Source organism: Alligator mississippiensis, chromosome 3 (genome assembly GCF_030867095.1).
Source record: "Alligator mississippiensis isolate rAllMis1 chromosome 3, rAllMis1, whole genome shotgun sequence".
NCBI lineage: Eukaryota > Metazoa > Chordata > Crocodylia > Alligatoridae > Alligator > Alligator mississippiensis.
Genome location: NC_081826.1, coordinates 20774321 through 20785106, shown reverse-complemented (window position 1 = coordinate 20785106; position 10786 = coordinate 20774321). Strand labels below are relative to the sequence as shown.

Genomic DNA, 10786 nt, shown 5'->3' with positions numbered 1-10786 from the left:
TAGATACAGACATGTAGAGGTAGAGATAGGTAGATAGAGACATGTATAGAGATAGCAAGAGAGAGAGATACAGACATAATAGATAGATAGATAGATAGATAGATAGATAGATAGATAGATAGATAGATAGATAGATAGATAGATAGATAGATAGATAGCGATAGAAATAGATATATATAGAGATATAGATAGATATAGATATCATATATAGCTAGTGATAGATATATAGATACATAGACAAAGAGAGAGAGAGAAATAGGTATAGATATCATATAAAGATAGTTAGCTATAGACATAGATAGGTATATAGAGATAGGTATAGATAAGTATACCCATCAGGCCAAGCCTCTCTGGGTATGCTGTCTGGTACGGTGTAACCCAGTACAGCCTGTTCCTGGGCCAGGTTGTCCATGAGTAAATCGGCGCCCACACGTGTGCTAGGCTGGGTGAGGAGGGTGTGTGGACACCCAGCAGGACTGAAAACAAGACCTGTCAAAGGGCAGATGAGCTCCCTGCGAGCCAGCAGACACCCAGACCTGGAGAGATGGGCGCTGCCAGATCACTGCCTAAAGACTCGCCGATGGTGCACAGCAGCGCAAGGACCCTAGGAGGTTGTTACAGCTTCTAAGGCGCCTCAACGGTCGCAGCGGCCTGACTGAAAATCTGGATGTTGAGGACTCCTGGCAGACCGTGGGCCGTGTCACCTGGGAGGAACCTGGTCCTAGTCAGGAGACTGTGGCGGCTCTCCTCGACCTTTTGGAATTACAAGTTCCCCAGATGCAGGTGCAGCCCTGGTATCCCAGCCCGTGGGAGCTCACCCGGCAGGATGGGTAATCATCACCCTGAAGACAGCGAAAGCAGAAGCAGAAAGAAACCCGCGCACCAAGCAGCTCAGAAGTGACGAGCAGAGCAAGGACAGGTGTGTTGAGGAGGCCAGCACGGAGAGGGGAGTCGGAGAGTGATGTAAGCAGAAAGGGTTAGAGAGGCGAGGGATATGTTAGGGCGAAGTCTCGTGTGGGTCCAGCCACGTGGCTGGGATGGAGCTGGGCTCTAACCGATACGGCCCCACTACAGGTTGCTCCAACGAAACATCTGGCGCCCCTGTTGACCCAGACACACTCAAGAGGAGTGAAGAGGTTTCCCTTTCTTTATACAACACAACATCAGCCCGTGGCCCTGTAAGCAGCCCGCAGGACACGCACCACGGTCCTCCCCCACCTCTGCAGCCGGACCCGGGCGAGCGGGGGGAGGGGTGGAACGCGCGCGCCCAGGCACAAGGTTACTGGAGCGCATGCAACACCGCGAAAAGCGGCTCCTCCATCTGCTCCTCCCACTCCGGGAGGCGCGGTGCCTATCGGGAGTTATAGTTTCCGATGCGCTGCAAACTACAACTCCCGACAGGCGCCGCGGCTTCCGGGCGGGTGGCCCATTCCATTACCGCTCCGAGGAGAGGGGGGAACACGCTACCCTGCCCGTGGGCGCCTGACGTGTGCCAACTGCAAGCGGGCGAGCCCATGAGGCGGACTCCCCCCTCCCCAGTCTTCTGTCCCCGCCCCGGCGGCCGGCGGGAGAAGCGGCGGTTGGCGCGGGCGGAGCCGGGTGGAGCGTGCGTCGGGATGGAGAGCGCCGACCTGGGCAGCCGGCAGCGCGGCAAGATCTGGCACCGCAAGCCGTGCCCCGCCGCGCGGAAAGGGTAACTGCCGGGGGAGAGAAGGGTGGGGGTGGGGCCTGGGGACCGATGGGGCGGGGGGGCCTGGGGACAGGTCGGGGGAGCGAGGGGCCAGAGGACAAGTTGGGGAGGGCGGGGGCGGGGCCTGGGGACAGGTCGGGAGGGGCGGGGTCTGGAGACAGGTGGGGGCGGGGTATTGCCAGAGGAGGAGCTGCCAGCAATGCGCACCCAGGGTCCTGGCCTTCGTGCTGCCCTGGAGCGGCAGGGCCTGGTGGGTTTGGAGCCTCAGTGCCTCAGGTGGGGGCTGTTGCTGCTCATTAGTATGGGCCGTGGTGCAGGGCCCTTGTCTGGTTTTGCCCCCTAGCGGGTCCCCTCATGCAGGTCTAGCCCTGTCTCTGTGCCGGTCTGCACCTGCCGCAGGTGTCTCTGCGCACGCTTTGGAGGCAGGATGGAGGCACTTGGACACGGCCTGCCCAGAAGTGCCTGGAGCTGCAGGGAAGCCAGTTTGGCTGAGGCAATGAGACTGAGACCCTGCCTTAGCTAGGGGCTGACTGAGCCATGTGGCCACTCAAATAGGGCAGCACAATTGCAAGCAATTGTGTGCAAGGGACCGTCATTGCACTCAGGGCTGAGGTACTTTGTGTGGTGGTTGTTGGGGGACGGGTGATTCCTGCCTGGGGTGTTTTATGGTGGACTCCTAGCAGGGCCACAGCCAGGCAGGAGCAGCCCTGTCAAGCTTGTTGCATGTCCTTTCACAGCATCTGATGAAGTGATTTTCAGCTTCCGAAAGCTTATGCTACATATATGTGCGCGCGCGCGTGTGTGTATAAATGGTATAAAGAAAGCTGGGAGCAGGGAGTGTGTGTATGTATAACTGGTATCCAGGTTGTAGCTGTATTAGTCTAGAGGAAAAAACAATCAGGGCTCATGGTAGAGGTGATATCTGTTTTTAGAGCAACAATAATTGGTCTAATAATAAAAGATATCACCTCTACCATAAGCCCTGATTGCTTTTGCATATGTAACTAGAAAGCGTTGCTAATATACTAGGGGCCTAGGGCTGTGTTATGCAGCTGAAGACTGAAGCAAAAGCAAATATCCTGTTTTGGAATGAGTTAAAAACAATTTGCAGGGCTGTGAAATAGGAGCTTCCTTCCCAGGAGCAGCAAACAGAAAGCAGCATGGCAGAACAAAGGCTGACTTGATTGGTGCAACATCAAGACCTTTAAAAAGAAGCGAGGGTCGTTAACACCTGTTGAATGAAGAGTTTGGAAGGAATCGGGTAGATGACAATGAGCCATGAAGTCAGTTGACCCCCTCAACGCTGTCTGACTAGAAATGCTGCTGCCACTGCCAAGCAGTTGCTTTTAAATTTGGGGTGGAGCAAGAATCAAAGTGGGGTGTAACTGCATCCCCATCCCCCCACCCCTTGGATCTGCCCCTGATAGCTACGTTGGTTAGTCTATAAGGTGTACATCTACTCTGCCTTCTGCCAGACTCCCCCAGCCAAGCATTGTTGTATCTGCTCTTCAAAAACACTGACAGTGGAGATTCCACCACGTCTCCCGGGGGGGGGTCATCTTTAGTAAGTTACCTCCTTTGTCATTCATTCCATTTCTGATGCACTGGGAAGGAGATAGTTAGCCATGTTAGGCTCAAGTCAGGTGGAAGGCAGGGCAGGTGGCACTTTGGAGACTAACTGGTTCAGAAAGAGAGGTGCTTCTGTAGGTGACAGCCTGCTTTGTCAGATGCTGTGATGTGTGAGGAAAAGAAGACAGTCCCAGACCTGAGGGACTGGGATACTTTACTTCCAGCGAGAAGATTGAAGGGAGCAATAGTTATAGCAGGGTTGTCAAACTCACCTAGGCTGCATCTGGACCATGGGGCTCCTCAGTGGGCTGGATCTGGGGGCTGCGGGCCAGCAGTGGTGGAGGCTGTGCAAGCAGCATTGGGCCGAATAACTGCAGAACAAACAGGGCAGTGGAGGCCATGGCCCTCCCTCACTCCCCTGCTGCCAAGGGCCCTGAATTCAGCAGTAGGCTCTGCCCCTCACTAGCCACATCTCCCAAATACCCTGGACCACCCATAGCACAGGGAGCCAGATGGAGTGTCCCTGGGGGCCAGATCCATCTTGTGGGCATGTGTTTAACACCCCAGAGCATTAATCACCTGGAATAACCCATAGATACCTGGACGCATTAATATTAGAAGCATTTTACTCATATATGGAAAAGCTTGATAAAGACACTGTCCCAAACAGGGTGATTTGTTTGCTTTCCCCACAGAGTCCTAGCTAACATTATTCATAGTGCCACAGGATACCACTCCAAGACCATACGTTTTCTCAGTGTGGCCTTTGACAATTCTGGTGACTCATTACTTGCTGGAGACCATCAAGGGAATATCTATGTTTTTGACTTGAGTGGAAACAGGTAAGCATTATTTTTTCTTATTAATATATGGCTATTATGTGTTATTCTTTGATTATTCTACCTTTACATTTCTTCACGTCTAAATTTATTGGAATCTCCCTTTCTGTCACATAAAATGCTTGTTTTTAACCTCAGTTGTAAGTGCTTTCTAGAGAGATGATAGCTTGTTCTGAGCCCAAAACAGAGAGCTAGGTTCTCATACAGTCTCCCATGGGAGTATTGTACAGGCAGTCCTTCAACTTACGACACAATTGGTTCCTGAAAATTGCATCTCAAATCTAAACGTTGCAACTCGGAACCGATTTTCTCATAGGAAACAATGTTATAAATGGAGGATTGGTTTCTGAACCAAGGCCCAATACCCTGTTTTCACCAAAATTAACTCAGAATGTTGTACTCAATCGATTGTAGATGAGTAATATAGCTACGTTGATGTATTTATATTGTAAGTAGCAATCACTTTGATTTGGAAGGGCTTCTTTGAGGTGACTTTGCTAGACTTTTTGAAGGGTTCTTTGCTGGAGTCTTCTCAGCAGTCTTGACTGCAGGTTTTTCTGGAGTCCCATCTGTTTTCTTAAAGAAAGTGTCCAAGGAAGTTTGGACAGGTGTTCTCCAGGGAGATGGGCGATGCAGCGAACTTGCTCGCTGGCCTGGCATGGCATCAGATCAAGCATTGTAAAGTTGAAACTGAGGTTAGAAAGTTGAAACAGGGTGTTAATTTATAAACTTTGTAAGTGAGAAATGTTGTAAGTCAAGGACTGCCTATATTGTATTAACTCCCTGAGTGGAAGAAAGTAATTTAAAAAACTTGCAATGAAAACCCTCATAAAACTTCTGTTGTTAAGTGCTTTCATAGGTAGCAGGTTGTTGTATGAATACTGGTGAATAATAAATAATATAGTCCTTAAAGTATGGTAAACCAGCCCTGGTACTGTCGCGTATAGAATTTTGGGTGTCAATATTTTAGTGTTGGACCAATTGTGCATCTAAGGGTAAATTTAATAAGCTGCTTGTTGGGAATAGCCCAACATTAAATGGGTGGGCTTTCTTTTAGCAAGGGGTGAGTAAAGGAGAGAGATTTTTAGTTTTTAGAAGAAGAAATATGTTCAAGCTGATTATTGTATTTAGTGTATACAAATTTTTGACACAATGGGGTTATTTTTTAATAGGTTTGATCTAGTTCAGAGAACGATGCAGGCTTGCACTGCTTTGGCATTCAATCTGCGCAGGAAGACAGAGTTCCTTGTGGCCTTGGCGGATTATTCCATTAAATGCTTTGATACAGGTATGGGATAGCTTTAAAAAGCTAACTTGAAAATAAAGGACAGCCATATTTTCTTAACAGATTCACAGTTTGAAATCAAATATAAAATGTTTTTAGTCATAATCTTGCTTTATATTCAGTGCCAGGTATTTTTGCAAGACAAACGTGGACTATGCAGACGCAAACCTCAGGCCTGTCCCGTACAAAGGTAGACTCTCTACCCATGATGAGCTTCACTGATTCCATTGAGGCTCCACAGAAATATAGGTAGCGCACTGTCAGGATTAGGACCATAATTATCGCTTTTTAAAATTACCTGTATTTGTTTCTGTTAGGTAAGGTATGTGGAGCAAATGTAAAATTGGTCATGAATTTGTAGGCATATACAGTTGAAACCCTTTTGCGCTGACTTTTAAAGCTATAGCAAATCTTTGATTACTCAAATTAATCAAATCAAAGTGTACAATCAAATACCTGCATCTTCATTCCTTTTTAAGTGATTATTGGAAGTCACCCTAATGTTGTTTTGCACTTTAGTTTTCTTCCGCTGGCATCCTTGGTGAAAACTGTAACCAATCTGTTACCATTTAATGTCTTTACCATTCTAAAAACAAAACCGCTAATAATCAGGTTGCTACTAAATCTGTTCCCCAAACAGTTTAGAGCACAGAATGGCAAAACAGCAGAAGGCATTTTGTTGCCTTTGTTCTGAAGTCAATCCCTTTCTTTTTTTCTCAGTGTTGGCTGTTGGCCCAATGCTGATACTCCTTTTGTCTTCAGCTGCCAAACCATGTTGAGAAATGTTAAAATACAATACTTATTTTACTGTGTAAATAAATTATGTGGTTACCGCAACAATTGTTCAGTTGCCAGAGGGAGGAAAGATGGTCGTGCAATTATGGATAGGAGAAGTGGTGATCTAATATAATTCAAAGTCCATGGTAGGAAAGTTATGTGGGTGCCTGGGTCTAAAGAGACAAATCAAAGTTTTGCTTTTAACAGGTTTCCATAGTTGTGGCGTGCTGTACATTAAACCTTTCTTCCTTCCTTGCTTGCATGTACGAATAGTAGCTTGTCATTCTCTCATGATGCCTGCAAGCCAAAACAAGTGTACATGCAGTTTACATTTTTTTTAGGATTAATATTTTTCGCACTGGGCAAGTCTGCCTTAGAGGCATATCCAGCTTGCTGCAATAGACATATTTATGATTCTTAAGACTGATAGCTGAAGGCAGATTAAACAAGTCTGCACAAGATGATTTCATGTGTAAAATTGTGAAATTGATTACTTCCCACATATGAGAAGCTGGATGTGTTTCTGTAATGTCTAGTTATATCGGGAATACTCAACTGTTCCTCATTTGTTGGATTGTAATGAAAAGAAAAGGTACCTTAGCTATGATAAGGAGACCGCACACACTATTGTTTGAACAACAAGGTTTTATTGCCCATTGCTTCACTTTGCACAACGTATTTAAAATGCATTTCATTTGTACTGTAGATACAAAGGAGTTAGTAAGTTGGATGAGGGGACATGATTCTTCAATATCCTCCATCTCTGTCCATGGTTCAGGCAGATATGCCATCACTACATCCACTGATACAGCGCAACTCTGGGACCTAGACACCTTTCAAAGAAAGAGGAAGTTAAATGTGCGCCAGTCCGTGGGTATACAGAAGGTCAGTAAAGAGCTGCTGGTAAAAGGTAACAAATGTACATGAGAATGCACCCATGTGGTGCAAGCCAGCAGTACTTCATTCTTTTACAGACTTTGGATGTATTTATTGCTCCTTTCTAAAAGTGAAATTCATCTAGCCTCTAAACTTTACAAGTCTTCTAATTATGAGGCATTCTGATTCAGGGGAACAGAGCTTGAATTGGGAGTCAGGAGTCCTTGATTCACTTACTGGCTGATCTTAAAAGCAAGTCACTTGACTTATCTGAGCCTTGCTTTCGCAGCTTTAAAGTAGGGATAATGGTGCATTTAATGCTTTAAGATATACAGGTAAGTGCTATATAAAAGATGAATAGTAGTATTAGAGTAGGGATAATCAGTCTTTGGCATGCATGCCACAAGTGGCACAGCTGTTATATGCAGTATGTGAGTCCCAGGCACTCAGTAATAAGAATAGCCGGAATGCAGGTAGGGGCCTCAGACCTCCAGCTGTATCTAACCCCCATCAAAGTTGGGGCAGGATATTGCTGTGACAAGAGGTGTCACTGCCATGGGCCTAATACATCCTTAGATCAGGGGTAGGCAATCTCTGGCACACATGCCAGACCATGGCATGCAAAGGCATTTTGCTTGGTATGTGCACCTTGGGGTTGATGGCGGGGAAAGGGCCAGGGCTGTTCTGCCACAGCAAGGATTGGGCTCCTTGCAGCTCCCCCGCTGTCTGCCCCTAGCATGCCAAAATCTTACAAATCAGGGTTGCAGGTGTTTTTGGCACTCTGCCCAAAAATGTTGCCACCCCCTGCCTTAGATCTTTGCCCTCCATGTAAAACGGTAGAGGTTGCAGGGCCAGGGAAAAATTAACTTGGCTCTTGGTGGTCATTGGTAGTCCCTTGATTTAAGCATCATCTCTACTACAGCTCATTGATGGGTCTTGAAGTGACTTGCGAGTCAAATCCTTGAACCACAGATCCATCCTCAAAAGCTTCAGGTCTGCACAGGGGAGAAAGAGCTGTAGACTAGGATTTCTCTTCTTTTCCTTCTTCCACTCTCTCTTTTCTCCTTTGAGAGTAAGACACTACAGGCAACTCCCGCTTTAACACTGTTTTGCTTAGCGCTGTGCCCCTATAACGCTTATTTTAAATTGATACCTGATTTAACTTAGCACTCAGCGACTTTCGCTTTAACGGTCACGGTCACCATCTTGGGTCATTAAAAACAAATGTAATTGCCATCTTGGGTCGTCAGATACTTTCAGTTTCGCATAACACTCAGTTTTTCAGGAACCAATGTTGCTTGTACCTCAATGTTGGCTGCTAATTGCTTGAGGTTGTAGTGCCATTGGAGTTGATTTGCAGCCAGCTCCTCCAGGCTCTTGATGTCAGCATCTGGTTTTTGGGGTTTTTTTTAAATATGCCTTCAATCTGTCCTTGCAGTATTTCCTCTGGCATCTGCAAAATCTCCGGCCACAACTAAGCTTGAAATAGAGCATTTGTATTGAGAGTCAAGAGTCAGCCATCCACACACAATGTCTAGTCCAGCGAAGTTGATGGTTGAGGATCACTGATTCAATGCCGGTAACATTGGCTTCAGCCAGGATGCTTGGTATTTGTGCAGTGCTCTTCCCATTTGATGCAGAGGATTTTTCAGAGGCATACATCTCCAGGCTCTTGATGATGATGAGAGTAGATCACCCACATTTCGCATCCATAGAGGAGAGTGGGGGGTGACAACTGCATTGTAGACCTGGATCTTGGTCTTTCCAGAGATTGCAGTCAATAAAATCATGCCAAACCATTTCCTGGAGGAGGCACTTGAACACCAGATTTTGTGCCGGATTTCCTCATTAATGTTCACTCTCTAAGAGAGATGACTGCCAAGGTAAGGGAAGTGCTTGACTACCGTCAGTGTCTTTCCTTCAATGTTAATTTGTAGCGGGAGGGGGTCATATTTATGTTTTGGAGCAAATGGATAAAGCACTTTAGTCTTCTCAATGTTAAGAGAGATGCCCAGAGTTCAGTAGGCTTCTGCAAAGAAATCCAGCATGGTCTGGAGGTTTTCCTCAGGATGGCCCCATCATCAGTGAATTAAAGGTCAAGGATGGTTGTTTTGAATACTTTGGATTTTGAGCAAAAATGTTCCAGATTTCAATACTGAATGGATGGAGGAATTTTCAGTATCAATTCCAAAAGGGAGGCTGTCCTTGATGAGAACCATCATGCCAGTCAAAAAAAGGAGAACAGAATTGAGCCTATGATGCATCATTGTTTGACCCCAGTTTGGATGACACATGGATCTATCTTCGATCTGCTACAAAGAGCAGTCAGTCATCTGTTCTTAAAGAGGCCTCAGGGCCTTGATGCATTTTTCAGGGCATGCAGATTTGGCCAGTACTATCTAGATTCTATGAGGCTTGGCTATCTATTATTATTCAATGATCTTAGTAAGGTCATTGAAGCCCATAAATGGGTTCTGATGTTGTTTCCAACACTTCTCTTATACCTGGTGGGCAACAAGAATCATGTCACTTGCCCTGCAGGAAGGTTTGATTGCAACAGGACTTCCTTATCAAGAGGTAGAAGAGAAGATGGTTCAGGAAGATGTGGGCGAGGATTTTCCCTGCTGTGGGAAGGGTGATTCCTGATAGTTTCCGCACACAGACTTATCTCCGTTCTTAAAGATAGTCAGGATGTTGGCTTTCCTTAGGTCCACAGGGATCTCCTCATCGTTCCAAATTTGTAGATTAAATTAGTACAATCTCAGTACTAGTTCCTTGCTGCCAACCTTGAGATTTCAGCAAGTATTCCATCCAGTTGTTCTTGATTTCCTTGATGGCATGCCAGACTTCTTCGATTAGAGGGTTGGTAAGGGATCCCCTTTCAGGGTGTTGGGGAACAGACTTGATGGTGGCATCCATCAGTCAACTTACAGTTCAAGAGTGCTGCAAAGTGCTCTTTCTAAGGAGTATTGAGCCACCCTGTGATTGCAGGAAAGTAGGACAGTGGGAAGTTAGGTTATATATGGCTTTCATTGCCGAAGAAAAACTATGCTATGCTCTTGATGGTCACACCTCCTTTCACAGCAGCTTCCTGGTCCTGCTCTGCAAAGCTGCAGGATCTAGCCATCCTACCTCCATTCTAGCATCCCTGGGCACAAACTATCAGATCTGCTTCTAGATAGTGGGGATCAGAACAACACTCAGGGATGGGTCAGGGTTTACCTTGTGACACACCTGGCAAAAATATTGGCTGCCACTGTATTAGAGTATGTCTGGGAACACTAAGGAGTATCTCTATGTGCTCTATGTGGTGAAGACATGCTGAGACATCCCACCCCAGGTCTGTATGTGCTGGCTCCCAAACCATAAATATGTTCCTATGATTGGTGTGAAACGATCTAAAAAACCCAATCGAAGCATAACTCTTGGTGCCGCATGCAGGATAATTAGTTTTGCTTATCAATAGCACTTCTCAGCAGTAGTTATTGGCCTCCATTATATTAACATTAGTGTGGCATTTATGGCTTCTGGGTTCAGGAGCTAGTACAGGTTTCCCTCGCTTTATGCTGTACATGCATTCATGGAAAACGGTGCATAACTTACATTCTCATAAAGGGAACCTACTTTACAGTGTAACAAATAGAGATATTTTCAAGACCTTGACAGTCCTGACCCCCAGACCCATTTCTGCTGCTTTTACAGAACAATTTGGGTCCTCACCAACAGCAAACAGTACACACAAGCACAGGG

General features: G+C 46.2%; 1 protein-coding gene across 2 annotated transcripts in view; it reads left to right on the top strand.

Moving 5' to 3' along the window:
* Positions 1–1557: 1557 nt before the first annotated feature.
* Positions 1558–10786, top strand: part of TBC1D31 (TBC1 domain family member 31) — a 33942-nt gene continuing 24713 nt past the window's right edge. Inside the window, exons 1-4 of one of the 2 annotated variants that reach the window (XM_006269849.4) lie at positions 1558–1693; positions 3955–4101; positions 5271–5386; positions 6867–7045. In XM_006269849.4, the coding sequence (XP_006269911.2) occupies positions 1617–1693; positions 3955–4101; positions 5271–5386; positions 6867–7045 (519 nt within the window). In that variant the 5' untranslated portion in view covers positions 1558–1616. Of the gene's footprint in view, positions 1694–1886; positions 1967–3954; positions 4102–5270; positions 5387–6866; positions 7046–10786 lie in introns of those variants that run through there. The other variant, XM_019495796.2, reaches the window with a different exon arrangement.